The 17723-nt window shown below is 40.5% G+C and overlaps 2 protein-coding genes across 3 annotated transcripts in view; one reads left to right on the top strand and one right to left on the bottom strand.

Moving 5' to 3' along the window:
• PRORP (protein only RNase P catalytic subunit) overlaps positions 1-3571 on the bottom strand; it is a 45623-nt gene extending 42052 nt beyond the window's left edge. The window contains exons 1-3 of the mRNA XM_082760665.1: positions 3463-3571; positions 2141-3195; positions 983-1030 (exon numbers count right to left, since the gene is read on the bottom strand). Coding sequence (XP_082616791.1) covers positions 983-1030; positions 2141-3138 — 1046 coding nt within the window. The 5' untranslated portion in view covers positions 3139-3195; positions 3463-3571. The remainder of the gene's footprint in view (positions 1-982; positions 1031-2140; positions 3196-3462) is intronic.
• A 161-nt stretch (positions 3572-3732) lies between these two features.
• PPP2R3C (protein phosphatase 2 regulatory subunit B''gamma) lies at positions 3733-17541 on the top strand. 2 transcript variants are annotated; one of them, XM_082760471.1, is made up of 13 exons: positions 3733-3834; positions 3972-4099; positions 5238-5342; positions 5863-5975; positions 6842-6939; positions 9424-9494; positions 9887-10019; positions 11147-11202; positions 11276-11351; positions 11982-12118; positions 13521-13658; positions 16003-16062; positions 16758-17541. In XM_082760471.1, exons 1-13 carry the CDS (start codon positions 3786-3788, stop codon positions 16944-16946), a joined length of 1353 nt encoding a protein of 450 aa, XP_082616597.1. In that variant the 5' UTR covers positions 3733-3785; the 3' UTR covers positions 16947-17541. The 2 variants fall into 2 exon arrangements, with proteins under 2 accessions (XP_082616597.1, XP_082616598.1); XM_082760472.1 differs by lacking the exon at positions 3972-4099 and having other exon boundaries at positions 3757-3834.
• Positions 17542-17723: the final 182 nt, after the last annotated feature.

The following is a 17723-nucleotide window of genomic DNA, read 5'->3' as shown; positions in this document are numbered from 1 at the left end:
ACAAGTTTCCGCAACTTTTGAATTTTAAAACTTTAAAGGCTGAAAAAGGTTGTCTAGACTGTGTTGATTTATCATGATACAATACAGTAACAGATGTTCATATATAATAATAACCCATTATGCTACAGTGAACCACCCCATCTCTTAGGGCAGGAGTTTCACCATTCTTTCATGGGCTTCAAAAGCAGCAGTCTCTGTGTGTGCTTTTGCTTGCGTAGCAGTGCATTATTAGCAACCACCACCTAGTGTACTACTGTGAATCACCAAAAAGGCTTAATCTATTGGAAACATTCTTATAATTAATACATTTGTAGTTTCCAAATTGCTACAAAAACACAGAATTAGGTTTCATATAGAGTGGAACCTTTACAATAGGAATCTACAGATGTTAAGAAAACTGTGCTGTGATAAACATGCATCCAAGATAACTCTATGGAAAACCAATGCAAGAATCATTTATTGTGTCCTCACTCAAATCAGGTGGGAAGGGAGAACCCTTGCATCTGTACAAATTACTGCAAGGTATGAATAGTAACAGAGAGCTTTCGAGGTGACATCAATTTATACCCCAAAGCTGCTCTACTAAAAACCCTGTTAAACCACAGTATTGTAAAGCCAACCAAGAAGTTAGTCTTTAATTAAAACATTAAACAAATAAGCAATGCTGTAAAATAGCATTTTTGAAAATTATTTTTCTCTGTGTTTTTCTTTATTTGTTTTTGATTTTTTTTGTCTCAACTATGCTCAGCATAACTCCTTTTCAACTCTACCTCTTCGGTCTTGTTTCATGCACAAGAATGATTTGAAAATTGGAGTCTGGGAAGTCATCCATACACAATGAAAATTCATATTCTCAAAGATTAAAATATTTTCTTATACAAAGATATAGAAAAAAAACACCACTGTTTTTATAGCTAGGGAAGAAAAGCTCAAGATTTATCAAAGGACAACAACTCCCTTTTAAATAAAATGTTGCATTTACCTGTTGGTGATGTTGGTCAGGTGTCCTCTCCAGTTCTCTCCCGGTATACTAATGTACATAGGGAAAGATAGATGACAGTATTAGATTCTTATTTAACAATACCTAAATTACAGATAAAGAACAATTCTATTTTGGTCAATGTTTAGAAATAAAATAGACCAATCAGCCCTGCAAAGAAATTGTACAAAGATTCATGTGTAATTTAGCAATGTCCAAAAGTATTATGTAATGAATCAGCGTTTAACAACATGCAGAGAACTAGCACTGATCTCTCCAGTTTACTTTGTAACCAAATATTAAGAACTGTATAAAGAACCAGATTGCACCGTCAATTTCAAGCTGCTGCCTGACACATTCATAAAGCATTTCCGAAAGCAGATGGGAAAGCAGGACTCAAGAATTCTGTGCATGTCATCCTGAGAGATTCAGAAAGCTACTCCACGAGTAATGGTGCTTATCCCAAAATCCTGTACTGAGACTTTTTCACTACATCATCAGCGCTACTAGTGGTGCCACCACACTCACGTAAAGTCCTTTTTGCCCACAAGACCCAAACCAGAATAATACACGTGACAACACGAAATGGCAGACTTCTCTCCCTTTGCCACTGCATTTATTATCTGCACAATTACACATGCCATGGGCTTTGGGATAGTCATCCATTTCTCCCCTCCTTTACTATTGCACACAATGATACACAGAGGTTCATTAATGTTTTGTTGTTGTTGTTGGTTTTTTTACAAAGACAATAGGCAGCCAAAAATAGCATGATTCTTTGTTGTATACTCAGATCTCTGTATTGGATCTGGCTTTATTCACTAGCAAAAGCCAGGGCTAACCTGTTCTTCAGAAAAACAAACAAACATTATTTAAAAGAACACCTATTCAGTTACACTCACAGACCTCACTTCTGTGCTTACTGTACCATCAGTTTCCTCTGTCAGCAAAAGTTGCTTCCCAATCTGCATTGTTTTTGCGATGCTAATGGTGCTAGAAGTTGGCAGATTCTATTTCTGTTTGGGAACTCTGTGTCAAGTGCTTATTTATTTTCAGCCATCAGCACAAACAGTATGTTAAGGGATCTTATTAGATTTGATGTGTGGAATAATCAGAATCCCACCTTCATGAACTGGAGCTTGTTATTGGAACATTATTTACCTTTCAAACCACAGCTTTATACTCCGCATAAGTGTTTTGTGAGGATATATTTGGTTCTCTCTGAAATATAAGAGGATACCAAACAGCTCTTTTTGTAATTCAGGATCTTTCATACCCCTGCTGTAGTCAAAAAAGGTCTGCAGGATATCCAGCGTTGGCACCAAGTCTTTAGTCAACATTTCATGGTAAAGTTCGCATGCGAGGGTCATTTCTTGGTGACGGCAGGCTGCTTTGATACAGGACTCATAGTTTGCTCGTGAAGGAATCATAGCCTTTTTTATGTCTTCCAAGAGAGTCAATGCCTTTCTCCATTGATCTGAATTACTCAGCCCCCTGACAATAAGATTGTAAGCCCCACTTTCTAAAGTCTTAAATCTCATTTTCAATATATCATAAACGTCACAAATTTCTGAAGTCTTCCCTTGCTGGACACACAATGCCAGATATTTGACCAACAAGTTGTATCCAATGTCACCATTACTTTTTGCCATGTGAGTCAGCAAGGACTTTGCCACATCGATGGAGCTGTTGTACCTGATCATACTGTTAAACATCACTTCTTCGAATATTTCAGGTGCCTGAAAGCTTTCCCTCAGTCTATTCCATTCCTCAGTCTGCAAAGGTTTTTCTGGAGGCTGTACGTTAGCAAACTTATGCCTTAATGCAATGGGACTTATTCGTTTCTTGGAGGCTCCTGCAGAGGAAGAGAGGCGGAGTTTCTCTTCAGGTGTTTCTTTAGTCTCCTCATCCCATCCTTTTTCTTCTTCATAAACAACTTCAGACCTTTTCTTGGCAGGAAAGGCATCAGCTCCTTTGGGATCTGCCGGTAAAGCCGTGGTGGAGGAGGTCACAGAACTGACACCACTAACTTTTTCCCAACTGGGGATGCCGAAAGAGGCAGCAAACAGCTGTTGACATCTCGAAACGGGCCAGAACACACGGCACTTCCACAGCAACCCCTGCACCCCCTGGTGACTGGCTTGAGAGAAGAGCGCCATCACGGGCGGTATCTCGCCATCAGCTCACGGAGCGGAGAGAAGCCGAGGGCAGGCAGCCTGCAGGGGAAAGGTTCATCAGCTCCTCCTGCCTTCACCCAGGGCAGCCCGGGAGTCCCCCAGGAGCCAGCACAGCCCCCTCGCTGCCATAAACCGGCCTCCCCCCCGGCTGAACTACAACTCCCAGCGTGCCACGCGGCACGGCGGCGGCGCGCTGCCTGCTGGGAAGTGTAGTCTTCCCCCACTTTTCCCCGCGTTACCGCGCCGGAGCGTTAAGGAGCGCGGCTGCTGCGCGCGTTCCGCTCTCACCCTGCGGGGCTCGCTCACCTCGCTCGGTGCGCGGCGGCCGCGGGCGCCTCGGTGCCGCGGGAGGCTCGCTGCGGGCCCGCTGCCCGCCCGCAGCGTGGAGCGGAGGCGGCCGCGCGGCGGACAGGGCACCCACTGCCCCTCTCACCCGGAAGTATAACTGGGCGCGCCTGCCGGGCTCACAGCCAATCACATCCCGCGGAGGGTACCACGTGTGATCCGTGGCGCTTTATAACCGCGCACGCCGGCAGTGTCCCGTTCCGCCATGTCAGGTGAGGGCGCGGCGCCCGGAGCGCCCGGCGCGTCGGGTAGGCGCAGGGCGCATGCGCGGCGTGTGAAGAGCCATGGACTGGGCGCGGAGCCTGAGGGGCCGCCTGGCCGCCCGCCGCCTCCGTGAGTGGGGGGGCGCGGGGTGGGGGGGGGGGGGGGCTCGTCTTCATCTTCATCCTCATCCTCCTGGCCCTGGCTCCCCGCTGAGGCTGGCCGGAGCTGCGCAGCCCAGCGCGGGCCCTGCTGTCTGTGTCGCGCAGCCGCCAGGAGCGAGCAGGAGCTGAAGGAGGAGGAGATGGAGCTGTTCACGCAGTACTACGGGCAGTGGAAGGGCGGGGGGGCCGGCGGCAACCCCTCCTACAGCAACATCCCCCGCTTCTACTACAGGGTGAGTGGGGCGCGCAGCTGAACGAGAAGTTACGTGGAGTTGTAAGGTACTTGTGCTTATTCAGAGAGGTGTTTCAACCACAGAAGCTGAAATATCTTGAGATCTGAAAGGTGTGGATTTTCTGTCTCTGTATGCTTAAGAACTTCAGCAGTTTCAAATAACTACCAAGCATCTTGTGAAAGGCCATGGAATAGTTTGGTGCTCAGGCAGTAGGCTTGGGGGTTTCCAAAAGGTAACAAGTCCTGCTTCTCTTTCAGAGGTATGTCCCTTTTAACTAAGTTTTGGCACACAGGTGTTATAAACAAGCATCTTCCTGTTTCTGTTCAGACACCATAGGCTGCTACTTTGTGAAAAGGATGGGTCCTTAGTCCTGCAGACTGCAGATGAGGCTCTTGCTTGCATCTGCCAGAAATGCTTGGTCAGGCAACTTAACTGTGGCATACATCAGATAGCTTTGTAGGACTATGAGAACAGAAGTTTGACACCTTCACAGTGCTGACATTTATCAGCTTGACTGTTCTCTGCTGTCTCACCTTCCATTGTCCCATATTCCATAGGATCGTTGGTTACTGTCAATAAAGTTCTCAAGTACTTAAGTTTCAGTTGCTGACTATACATGCAAACATCCAAGTTCTGATAGTAATGGTACAGTTTTGTGTGCAGATGTTGGTAGAATTTTCATACAAAGCATTCTCCCATCTGTTTTGCTGACCAAAACACACCTCATAGACATGTATGCATGTGAGAGTCAGGCCTACCATGAAACAGAAAGTGCTGCTCTCTCCTGGCTAAAAACACACTAGTAAATGTCTCGTGTAGCCTATCTTGCACCAGTGGGAAAATGCTTCTCAGGTGAGTTACCAGGTATGTGGTAGGTCTCCCTGTCTCTTTCATGTCAACGTCCCGCTTTAAATAAGTATTTCAGTAATGAAATAATTTGAGACAGTATGCAAATGTAAAGTACACCTGTAGAAGAAGCAGGTACCACACAGCATTCTGGTTGATAGTATGGTATTTTCTGTTGAGTAAACAGCTTCCTCTGAGGGTGTGAGTCAGGGTTACCTGAGAGTACTCACTAGCTGTGTAGTTTTTGAATGGTATCACTGTACAGAAAATTGAAACATCACAATGCTTCTAGCTGCCAGCTGAAGATGAAGTCTTGCTTCAGAAATTAAGAGAAGAATCTAGAGCTGTCTTCCTGCAAAGAAAAAGCAGAGAGCTGTTGGATAATGAAGAGCTGCAGGTAAGAACATATTTTCTGTACGTCTTGTAATGACTTCTGACAAACTTCCTTCCTCTGCACAGTTTGAGCATCAGTCCACAGAATCTTGTGTGGCTGGTAAGGTGGTTTGTATTTGGGCACATTGGCTTATTGTGAAGTCCTAGATAAAACTAAAGTGCTGAAAAGTCTTTGGCTGGTAAGACTTCCTCATGCTGTACATGAGGATTAAATCAATGGCTTCCAGTTCTCCAGCATATTCTGTCAATTTCCTAGTGGGCCCAGAAGTAATAAGTGTTTACGTATCACTGAGAGACTCCAAAGACAGCTGAGTGTATCCTAGTTGGGTGTGTGTGTAATGCCAGTTTAGAGCAGTGGAAATACTGCTTGCTTGCTTTCCTGGCTGAAGTGATGTGTACCAATTACCTGAGATAGCCTTGCAGTAAAAATGCGTTTTCGCTGCACTTCTTAGATGCTCTGTCTTATGCACATTGATGTATACAGAGTGATGTTTACTTAACCAAATATATAAATGCCTTTCAAGAATCTCTGGTTTCTATTGGACAAACATCAGACATCACCAATGATTGGGGAAGAAGCAATGATCAATTATGAGAACTTCTTGAAAGTCGGTGAAAAGGCTGGACCTAAATGCAAGTAAGGCTTTCTTCTCTTGTATATGCTTACTGTGGCCAAGTTTAAATGGTGCTGTAACTTTTAACTGCTCAAATAAATAGAGACAGTTTAATGGTGAGAGAAATAACATTCATGAGGTTATTGCTGAGCATAATGCTTTACATCCTTGCAAAGGTGTATTGCCTGCATCTCTGCAGTCTCTTTTGATAGAGTTCTTTGCAAAAGAGAATACAGTGTTCTTTTGAAGAAATTCTTATTGTATGTTTATGATGTTAGTGTGGACAATAAACTGCTCATTTCCTACTTGGAGAGGAAATCATGTCTAGAAATACTGCCTAGCATTCTGTAAGATCTTTTGATGAAACCTTTCCTACCAAATTTGTGTATGTCATGAAATGAATATTGCTTTATGTTCCTATGGGAGATTAGTGTCATACACAGCTGTGTTGTGTGTGTAGCTCTGTGACTGTGTGACTGAGTTTTATGCAGAAGCAGATGGCAGTACCAGCAGTTCCTTTTATTATGGTTACATGTATGCTGTAGAAGGTCGGGAGCTACCAAATATATTGCACTAAAGAGAAATTAAATTGGAGAAAAACTCTTTAAATTCTCACATTGAAGAGTATCACATGTATGAGCAGTGAAAGCTGCTGCTTTTTATTGAGTTTACCATTGTTACTTGGGAGGTTCCCAACTAAGTGTGTACCTGCTATGAATGCACTCTACACTTGTTGGCTGTAGCATAGTAATTCAATGTATTTGAAGACACAGAACATGTTCTGTGTTGTTAAAAGTCTTTAAAGTGTATGAGTTTTGGGTATGGAACTGCATCTATCAGTACAGTGTAATTAGATGCACAGATATAGCTTTGTGTTTGTGTTCTACAGGCAGTTCTTCACAGCCAAGATCTTTGCTAAATTGCTCCATAATGATCCTTACGGGAGGATATCCATCATGCAGTTTTTCAATTATGTCATGAGAAAAGGTTAGTTGATGTTTCCTCTTTTTTGGTGAGAAGCTGTTTTATTTTCAATGCTATTTTAAGCTCTATTAATTGCTTGCTGTCTTCCCAAAAACAGTGAAGTCTACCTCTTGATTGCTAATGCTGTTCTCATGGAGGTTTGAGGAGTTGTTACTGGGAGGTGAAAGCTCACTATACCTTTGAAGTCCACCAGCCAGCAAGATCACCAGTCTGTTTATTGTATATATTATCAATCTAATTTCCTTTATTTGGGCAGTATTGAGAAGAATAAAACAATGAACTTATGTGGCCAGTGTGATGTAACCTCCGGGATGAGACTGTCTAGCAGACAGCTTTGTCTACCAGCTGTTTTCCCTTCTACAGAGTGTTAGCTGTGTCTTCTGACTGTGCTTGTCCAATATGTAAATGTGTTCTTGTCCATGTCAATATAGCCTTGCTATATCATCAGCTATTTTGGATTATAAGTAGCCTTTTGGTGCTGAAAAAAAAAATAAATATGAATTTTATACGTATTTAGTCTATATTAGATCTTGTTAACAAGATGAGACTGGGTAGCACAAAGGAAACGTTGCCTCATCCAATGTGCTTTCTTGGGTCTGGTAGAGCCTTCAGGAGGGAAGAATGGCGTTCTCTAGACCAGCTAAGCTTGTTTAACTTAAATTCATGAGGTGCAAAGAATGAGAAATGTGTTAAGCAGGAAATCTAGTAAGCAGAAGTGCAAAGTAAGAAAGAAGGGAGTAGTGCTTCTGTTGACAGCAAATAGCAAACAAAAGCTACAGGACAGAAAGACTTTCTGTGAAGTCGGGAAATGGTGCACTTTTCAAGAAGGCCTACAGGAAAAGACAGAACAGATCCATGGCTCTCCATTTCAGTTGTTTCACAGAGTTTGCCATAAACACACAAGACTTAATACCTGCCTCCCACCCTGTAAAACAAAACAAAAAAGAAACAAAGCCACCACCAACAAAATACAAACACTTAGACACAGGAAGCTTTCTGCCTTTCAATGTGTCCCATCTCAATATGATTGCGTTGTCAGTCCCTGTCCAACACAAGTCCCATCGCAGTGTTTGCCCCTCCTGGGACAGTTCCACAAAGATCCTTCTTTCTGCTTACTTTCAGCGCTGTAATTCTGCAACAAAATCAGCCCAGTAGCACATCTGTGCAGTAGCTGAGATCATTATGCAGTCTGTTGGACAGCATTTCTTATGAGCTTTAAAGACCAGGCTAGGTCTTGAATTTAAATCTTTTTTCTTTCTTTCTTTTAGGAGCTTCTAGTTAATACTGTAGATTGGAATTAGTTGTTTCTATCCTTACTGCTAAGGATCCTCAGGCATGGCAGTGAAAAGACAGGGTAGGGAGAAGCAACAGATGAGGGAAGTTACCCCACAGCTGCCTTGGAGCAGTGCAGTCCCACAGCCCACCTGGTTCTGACAGGGGCTGTGCAGCTAGGCTGCAAAGTTAATGACTGAATTACTTTACTGTTAATTAACAGCAAAGTTAATGACTGAATAATAGTGAAGCATTTCCCAAAGCACTGTCTAACTCCAGAAACAATCCTTCAGGAGAAACAGTGGTTGAGTTTGTTGGCTTTGTTGCAGAAGTCAAGCCTGGTACAAGTGTCTTGAATCACTTCGGGGAGTGTGATGCGCTTACCTGTAAGCTTCAGCCAGCCAACCTCTGGCATCTCTGAGTGGTACTTGGTCCACTTTGCCAAGCACTTAACCCTGAAGAGAAGAATGTTGGTATGAAGTACGGGTCATGCTTTGTAAGAGGAGCTCGTAAACTGCTGCTTCATAAAATGCAAGTTAGATTTAGCAGAGTGTGTGGATAAGTTTTCTGTCTGATCTGTGGTCCATCTCCATTACTGTGCTTTAACAATGGCAGTGCAACTGGAAAATGCTGCTCTTCAAGTTGTGACCTTAAAGGTTTCCTGACTTAACTCCTGCGGCTCTGGGTATTTCTGCAATTAAGCACATTGTCCTGTAATTTATCTGATTGATGCACTGGATCTCAAATAGATGCTTGTGCTATTTTAATTCTACTGTTGGAACTCAGAAGTGAGGTTGGGACGGTTGGGTGTAGCTGCAATGTCTCATGCTGCGTGAGGGGCTGCAGCAATCTAACAAGCAACCTGTATGCCATGTTGTACAGCTGTTTTTAATGCTGTAGGAGTAGTTCAGTGAGAACAAATCCATGTGATTCAACATACCAGATGAAATGTACCTGCTCAGCCATTACTCACAGCTGGTTATTACAGGGCAGTCTTGGCCACAGCATACAACACATCACTAGTGACTCCTAGCGGTTTGGAGACCGAACTAGGCTTTCTCAGCAGGGTTGGTACCTACCTGCTTAAATCTCTGAAAAACAGGAAATATAGACATTAATATCTAACAGTTCTGCATTAATAACTTCAAATTCTGGTGAGGCTTCAAAAAAAAACTCTCCAGGTTTTTACACTAAATTCTTTTTTCTGTTTTGCAGTGTGGCTTCATCAGACAAGAATTGGTCTCAGTTTATATGACGTGGCAGGACAGGGTTACCTCAGAGAATCAGTAAGTACATTCTTGGTTAATGTAACTCATGTGATAGAGCATCAAAAGAACGTAATAATCTAGATTTGGGGAGGGCACACTTGTTAAGATAAATATCAATCTGTATACTAGAAATCCGGTGGTGAGATCTAATTTTTAACCTTCTGCTTTATTTGCAGACCATTTCAGTCATTGCACCACATGTACATGTTACGCATCTGACCTAGGATTTCTTGTGCACTGATACTAGCTCTTCTGCCTGCATTTATGTTCTTTCCTGCGTTGTTTCTGGGTTGTATTTTTAATTAAGTGTATGTGACAGTTAGGGTGGAGTGTAGCAAACGAATATGCTTTAAACAATAGTAGTGTTTAAAGCTTCTGTGTGTGTGCTCTTTTCTTTCTTAATTCTGCAGGATTTAGAAAACTACATTTTGGAACTCATCCCTACTTTGCCACAGTTGGATGGCTTAGAAAAATCTTTTTATTCTTTTTATGTCTGCACAGCAGTTAGAAAGTTCTTCTTCTTTCTGGATCCTCTCAGAACAGGTAGGTCTGTGTTTTTCAAACTCAAAATATATGGGAATATTTTCACTTTTAAAATGTTTCTACCAAAGCTACTTGTGCCTTCAAAATAACATAATTGTACTTGCAGGGTTCCATTCAGCAATATTGTATTTGGATATTCATCTCCCCTGAAGACCATGAGTCTTCCTGTGGGTTGGGTTGTCTGCTTGCACTGCTAATGAGTTGTAGTGAGGTATCCATCAGCTGAAGTAGTACAGAGATACCGAAATTAACAGATAAGACAATTGTTTCATCATAATGCATCATTAGCAGTAGCTAATTTTAAAAGTATTTAAAATGTGTAGAAAACACAGTAACTAACAGGTAACTATGAACTGTGGGGCAGAACATCCACGAGGCTGAGGAAATGCTCAAGAATGCTTATTGTGATGCACTTCTCTTGTGTTTAAACTTGAGCGCACCATATAAGCTCACTAGAAGAGGTTTGCAATTACAGCTGTTAATTCTCTTGTTACAGCTGTAGCTTACTCAGAGAAGAGTTTGATTTTTCCCTCCCCCCCCCCATCACTGAATTAAGTCACAAACCATGCGTTATCAAAATTTTGTTGTGCCACTTGGAGATGTCAACATGGTGTGGGCAGTACCCTCTAGCAGAGGTAATAACAAGCATGTAGAGAGGGTGTATGTGAAACTACAATGTTGTCGTTCTGCACAGCTATTTGTGCAGCGTCTGCCCACAGGTAAAAGCTTCATTGGCAGAAGTTTTTGTAAGGTCTGAAGATGTAAAAATAATCACATCACTTCAGAGTCAGTGTTTTTCTAATAAACATTCTAAGCATATGCTTTCTTTGTATTTTTTTGTTACACTTTGGGTTGAATATTTATATTTTTAGTTTTCTAGCTTTCGGAGTTGCAGCCTAAATCCTACCAATATCAGACTAGTTTTGTTCCATCATTTGAAAAGCTACTTTTATCATTTAAATGACTGCATTATCTGTGATGTAAGAATTTATTTTTTTTTTTTTGGTACTTCAAAAAAAAAAAAAAAAAAGACTTTTTTTTGTGCTGAGAACCAGGTAAATGAGAACAGCCAAATGTATGTGTTGGCTAGGTGACTGTTAAAATGCATTTTCCTTTTCTTGCTGCAGGGAAGATAAAGATACAGGATATTTTAGCTTGCAGCTTCCTGGATGACTTACTGGAGGTAAAGATCTATTAACATATACTACTGTATTTTAGTTTACTATTTCTGAATTCTAACTTTATATTTCACTTAGTTAAGGGATGAAGAACTCTCTAAAGAAAGTCAGGAAACAAATTGGTTTTCTGCTCCTTCTGCATTAAGAGTTTATGGTAGGTTCCTTTTATATGTGAACACTTTTTTTTTCCCATCTACCTTGTATGACTTAGTCAAATTTCTATTGTTATTTTTCCTGTTATTTTTTTTCTCTTTAAATCCTCCCAATAACTTGTCTTTTCAACTCCTTTAGCCATCCTTTCGTTGTATCCTCCTGACTTTACAGTATCTGTTCTCTAACGTTGCTCTTTACCTTGGTTTTATCCTCTGTCATTTTCTGCTCCCTCTGTCATAAGGTACAAGGTCCCTATGTAACCTTTTTTTGACAGTTCTGTTCGTGCTTTTGTATCAACTTTAGATCTTTTTTATTTACAGCAGATCTGTTTCAAACATGTTCTTGTCAGTCTGACACCTTTGTATAAACAGCCTTTACTTTTAAGCTGTTAATTTATAGTGGAACTGTTAGTGCCTCCTTATGGGAGCTCTGTTGGCCCAGTCTGTGCCCCCTCCATGTTGTGCTCACTTGTGTTGCTCTGTGAATATTATTGTGGATCTTACAGATTCTCACTTAACTGCATTAATTTTATAATGAAAATTAGATTAGTGTTAATCTACATTTCCTTTCTCCATTGAAACAGTTCGTTGGTGATATAGGGATACTATATTTTGTCCTGTCTCCTCCCTAGGGCAGTACTTAAACCTCGATAAAGATCACAATGGCATGCTCAGCAAAGAAGAACTGTCCCGATACGGAACAGGGACTCTAACCAATATATTTTTGGATCGTGTTTTTCAGGAATGCTTAACTTATGATGGAGAAATGGTAATTGCATACTTATACTCTGTTCACAAGATAAAAGCTTTTTCTTATCAACAAGGAAAATGTCTCATAAACAGTACCTTTGGGGAAAAAAAAAGCTTGGGCTGATGTAATCTTTCTTTCTCACAGTTCAGAGAAATGACAGTGCAGCGGATTGTTAGAAAATTAATTTTCTAACATCAAGATGATTGCAGTGTGGTTGGAAGACAAGTTGCTTGCTTTGAGAAGTAGTGGTGTGAGGGAATCCAGATAACGTAGTATAGAGCTTCTCTACCACTTGTAGATTAAATAATACAAAGTGCATGTTGAAAAAATGTATAGATTTAGCCATGCTTTTTAATTGTTTATTTAGAGAGACATTTCATACTATTGCAAGTTGCCTTCATGATGAAACGTGCAGGTTAGCTAATAGCATTGGTTCTTGTTGTTGTTGTAGACTTCACGTAGCTGTGAAACGTGAAATCTAACTAAATTACAGTTAAAACCTGAGCCCTATGTTTATTTGGAAAGCTTGAGTTAATGCACCGCTACTTATAATGTCTGCATTCAGATGACTTAGAATCCATAGAATCACAGCATCACAGAGGTTAGGGGAGAGAGAACCTCTTAGTTGCCTCTGGTTTGTTGGACTTGTTCCTGTGCAAAGCTGCTTTCCTCTAGTTAGCCCACAGCCTGTACTGGGGCATGGGATTTTCCCTCCCTAGATGCAGGATTTTGCATTCCCTCTTAAATCAGTGAGATTCTCATTTCTCCAGTCTGAGGTCCTTCTGCTTGGAAGCAGAACCTGCTGGTGTTTATGGTAGACATGGTGATTACATTCACAGGACTGTAGGATTTTGACCCTTGGTTGTCACAACTGTATGTTAATCAGGAAAGCAAGAAATCAGTACTAGTGGACAAAGTAAGACTAGTGAAGAAATGCACAAATCTTTGCTTTCTAATGCTTTAACCACATGGTTTGCCAGACTACTACTCTGGTCTAAGAATTGTGTACTTTAATTGGTCATGTAGTTTACTCTTGGATAACAGTGGAATTACTACTACTGGATATCTCTAATTTATGCTTATGACAACTTATTACAGCTTTTTTAACTGATTAGGTATACTCAGCAGCCTAAAGGTGTAATGAATGTTGTTTAAAAGTGTATATGAAGCCTGTTTAATTTGGATTTATGCTTGGAATTCTATTTTGCATCTAAAATGGCAGGATCTCCTATCCTCAGCAGTCACTAGAAACTAACTTTTCTGTTTGCGTGGCTGGTAGCAGCCATTTTCTATTTCATGTCGTCTTTTTCAGAAAATAGACTGATCCCCTACAACGAAATAGCTGCCAATTATAATGTTCCTGCTTGCAAAATCAATTTAGAAAGAAGATTGTAATAAACGTGATTGTGTCTACTTTTAGGACTATAAAACCTACCTGGACTTTGTACTTGCATTAGAAAACAGAAAGGAGCCTGCAGCTCTGCAATATATTTTCAAACTGCTTGATATAGAGAACAAAGGATACCTGAATGTCTTTTCCCTTAATTATTTCTTTAGGGTAAGTCTCTTTATACAGGTAGGCCATTTTCTGTGTTTATGGTGTTACAGCCTGTGTGCTTCTGCATGCAGATCTGCAGGGAATCACTTTGAATTACCAATACCCACTGGGAGGCTAGTAACTACTTGTAAGAAGATTTAAAACATTAAAAAAAAATCGCAAAACTTGGAAAGAATTCAAAAGGTATTTCATCATTTTATCTGCAGTTGAAATTAACTGTTTTGATTTCATTTAGGACAAATATTTTCTATTGATTTCAAAAAGGGTCCTTAAAATTACCTAATTATTACGTGTTAAAAATCTCTTATGATGGTTCTAGTTGGTTATTGCTCATGCTTTTAGTTTCAGTGTAATCTTCAAATACAGTACAAGAAATGTAAATACTGAAATGCAGTGCTGGTCTGTACATACAGCTGTGGGGTTTTTCATCCACGGTGCCCCATACAAAAAGCTTCTCATATATTTAATACTTTGTATTTGTATCTTTTTTTCCCCCAAATGGGTCTGAAATAATTTCTTTTGAGTTTATTTTAAACTTAACCTAAGACTGTAAAGTATCCCTTTGAATTATGGCTTTGGGGGTGGGGTTCTTTTTCTGGTTTGTGGTGTTCTTTTGCTAATTGATACTTGGGTGTCTTGGGAAGGGGAATGTCAGAGTAAAGTAGTATTTCTGTTCGTAGGTTCTTAGCTCTGGGACTACATTTTTGCTGTGGTTGGTTTTGGCTGAGTTGAGAGCATGATGCTTTTTGTTCATGTTCAAGGCTGCCTTTTGGTGATATTTATTCAGACACAGGGACAAATGCTTCAGTTTTCTGTATGTGGATCTTCATATTATAACTTTAAAAATAAATGTCATACTTTTCCCTGTGCTCAAAGTATGAAGAACAAGGTACATACTTCACTTGACTCATTAAGTGTTCAGGCCTACTCCAAGGCATCTACTACCTCCCTTCTTTATGTTCATACGTAGGCATATTGCAATAAACTTTGGTAGGGACAATAACCATATCATTTTATAAACAAAAAAAACAGGAATTCTTATCTTGAAGGCTTTTCTTAAAAAAGGAAAGGTTGTTTTTCTTTTTAAAAACAAACAAAAAAAAAAACTTTCAGCATTTTGGAATCAGAGTAGTTTAGGGTGGAACAGAACTTTTGGGATCACCTGCTCAGAGCAGGTCTGGCTTCATAGTGAGGGTAAGTTGTTCCTGGCCTCGTTCAGGCAAATTTGGAGTATTTCCAATGATGGAGACTAGCATTTTTGGTCATTTTGTTCCTGTGCTTGACCTTGCTGAGAATATCCTCTCCCCTAACCATTTCCCCTGTCTTGCTCTAATCAGAATGTCTCTTGCTGCAGTTAATGTCCATTCCTCTTGTCCTTGCACTGTCCATCTCCAAGAGGAGCATGGCTGTGTCATCTCTGTAATCACCTGCTAGGTTGCTGAACTAGTATGTAGATTTCTACATTAATTTCTATCTAAAATATCTAGATTTCTACTTTGGCTTTCTGTTCTCCAGGCTAATTAATCATCTTATCAAGCCTCTCTTCCCATCTGTGCTTGCTTTGGCTACCTGAGCATCCTGATGGCCCTCTGGTGGGTTCACACTGGTTTGTGAATGCCTGTCATGGCCTGGAGAGCCCCAGGCTGCATCTGGACCATAGTGATACAGCTGTCCTGGCAGGGCTGTGCTGCTTGTGCTCGTGAAGCAAATGGTTTTGCTCACAGTCATTGTTTGCAGGCAGAGGTTTGGTGATGTAGCTCTAAGTAGTCTTGCATTAACGGAGCTAATAATAGCGAACACCATTTTACTTCAGATCAGAAATGCCTACTTAGAGCATGAAGCAGGAGAATGCCCAGACAAATGCTCAACTAGGCAAATGCACCATCTCCTGCATGTTATTTGATCAATCCCAGTACAGGTTCCATTTTCAAAGCAATTGCAAGTCACTAGTCACACTGCTTTGTCTGTCTGCTGACTGGTCTTTCCCCTTTTCTCTTTCCCTAGTCTGTATTCCTCACTTTGTAGGACAACTGAACCTTCTGGTTTGAATGTATTCCTATCTTGAGTATTGAATAGTGATATTCAAGGGTCTGCACGTCCTGTTTGCAGAATGCTCAAACGCTGGTCATAACGATACTGGGTTCTTGTTATACTGAGAGCTGCGCACCCAGAGATGTGTATCACCGGTTGTCGTAACTCACCACTGTGGAAGAGAATTGGTTGCGAGCTGTGCTGTTAATACTATGTCACAAGGCAATACAGCTTAAGATGGAGAAGCATTTAAAACAGTTTCCTACAATGTCAGTGTAATACTGAACTACTTTTTCTAACTTTTGTATTTTAGGCTATTCAGGAACAAATGAAAATCCACGGACAAGAACCAGTTTCTTTTCAGGATGTGAAGGTTAGTTTTCCTCAGTAGAGAACTACATGAAATATTTGAATAAAGATTTTATAACTTGCATCACATTGTAGTTTCTAGGTTGATGCATATTTACTTGCAGAGTAGCAGAGGTGAATCTGATTTGTTACAGTTTTGAAAATGTCTTTCTGTTCAGCAGTTGCTTAGTAAGAAAAATCTGGTATTCAGCTGTTCTAGTTGTTTCCATATTTAATAGATGCATTGGCTGTTAATATGTACTGCTCTGCCTTAAAGATATTTCGTATATCTATTTCATAATTCAGGATCATCCCTCTGTGGGGGGTGTGGAATTGACTAAAACCAACTATCAGTAAAATTCTCCTCACTGCTGCCTACTAACATCTAGCAGTTCTAGCACTAAAAGAATGAAAGCTTCTATAAAGCTTAACTCACACAAATGAACTGAGCTTCATATTGCTGCTTTGAGCCCAAAGCCTCCCCAGAAAAGCAAGTTCTTATTTGAGATCTGTGAGCTGAGCACACTGGTCCTATCTGTAGCTGCTATTATGTTTTGCATCTTAAATTATTAGAGACTTGTTTTGTAAACTGGTGAGGATGGCACTAGTTATCCAAAGATCATTCTGTATATAGTATATAATGTCACTGTTATTCTACTCGTTAATGTGTGGGGCCTTTTTTACCCCCAATTTCATCTTTTTTTTTTTTTTCTTTCACAGGATGAAATCTTTGATATGGTAAAGCCTAAGGATCCTTACAAAATCTCCCTTCAGGATTTAATCAATAGCAGTCAAGGAGACACTGTTACCAGCATTCTAATTGATCTGAATGGGTTCTGGACATACGAGAATAGAGAGGTCCTTGTGGCAAGTGATAATGACAGCACTGCTGACGTTGATGATACGTGACTTTGAACAGCAGTAGACTGTATCCATTGATATCTCTAACTGAAGCATTCATTAACTGTTGGAAGCTGGAGACATTCTTTATTTGAATCAATGCCTCTTCCATTTTACTCCTCCCCACCTTATTCCCCCTCAAGCATATAATATAAAATGTGGTACAGAGGAATTGCAGAACTAATTCCTGAAAACAAACCAGCAAGTCTTGTTTAAGATGTAGCTATGATCTGGTGTGTGTGTGGTGCTTTTTTTAAATAAATATTTGTGGACTTTTTCCTTAAACACAAAGCCTTTTTTATTATTTGAGTGCTCTAATATAGAATGTGAATTTATCCTGAAGGTGAGAATGTGTTTCTTGGGTATCCTCAGCACCGCCCTGTACCCACACAGCCTCACAGGGCTTCCCACAGCATTCCTTGTGGCTGTGTGTAATGACAGCACTATTACATGTCCTTCTGTGAAGGCAAAGGTCTTCAGCAAGACCTAAACACCTTAGGCATTTTTCTTAATTTGTATGTCTATCTTTGTCTGGCAGAAAGGGTAACTATTCAATTGGTTCAACATTTATTTGCTTATCTACTTGTGAAGAGGTTCCTGGACAGAAATGGTACCACCCTAGCGGTAGGTCTGGTTGAAACTAATCCAAATACCTATATAAAGGCTTTCACCAACTTAAATTATGTAAAATAATTGCATAGGAGGTTATCTTAACTACGGCTGTAGCTCATCTATGTAATTAAAGAGTAAGTGTTTTACTGATTTAATGACTTTACGTAAATGTTC

Source organism: Aythya marila, assembly GCF_965140915.1.
Source record: "Aythya marila genome assembly, chromosome: 5".
Taxonomy (NCBI): domain Eukaryota; kingdom Metazoa; phylum Chordata; class Aves; order Anseriformes; family Anatidae; genus Aythya; species Aythya marila.
This window is presented reverse-complemented; position numbering and strand designations above follow the sequence as displayed.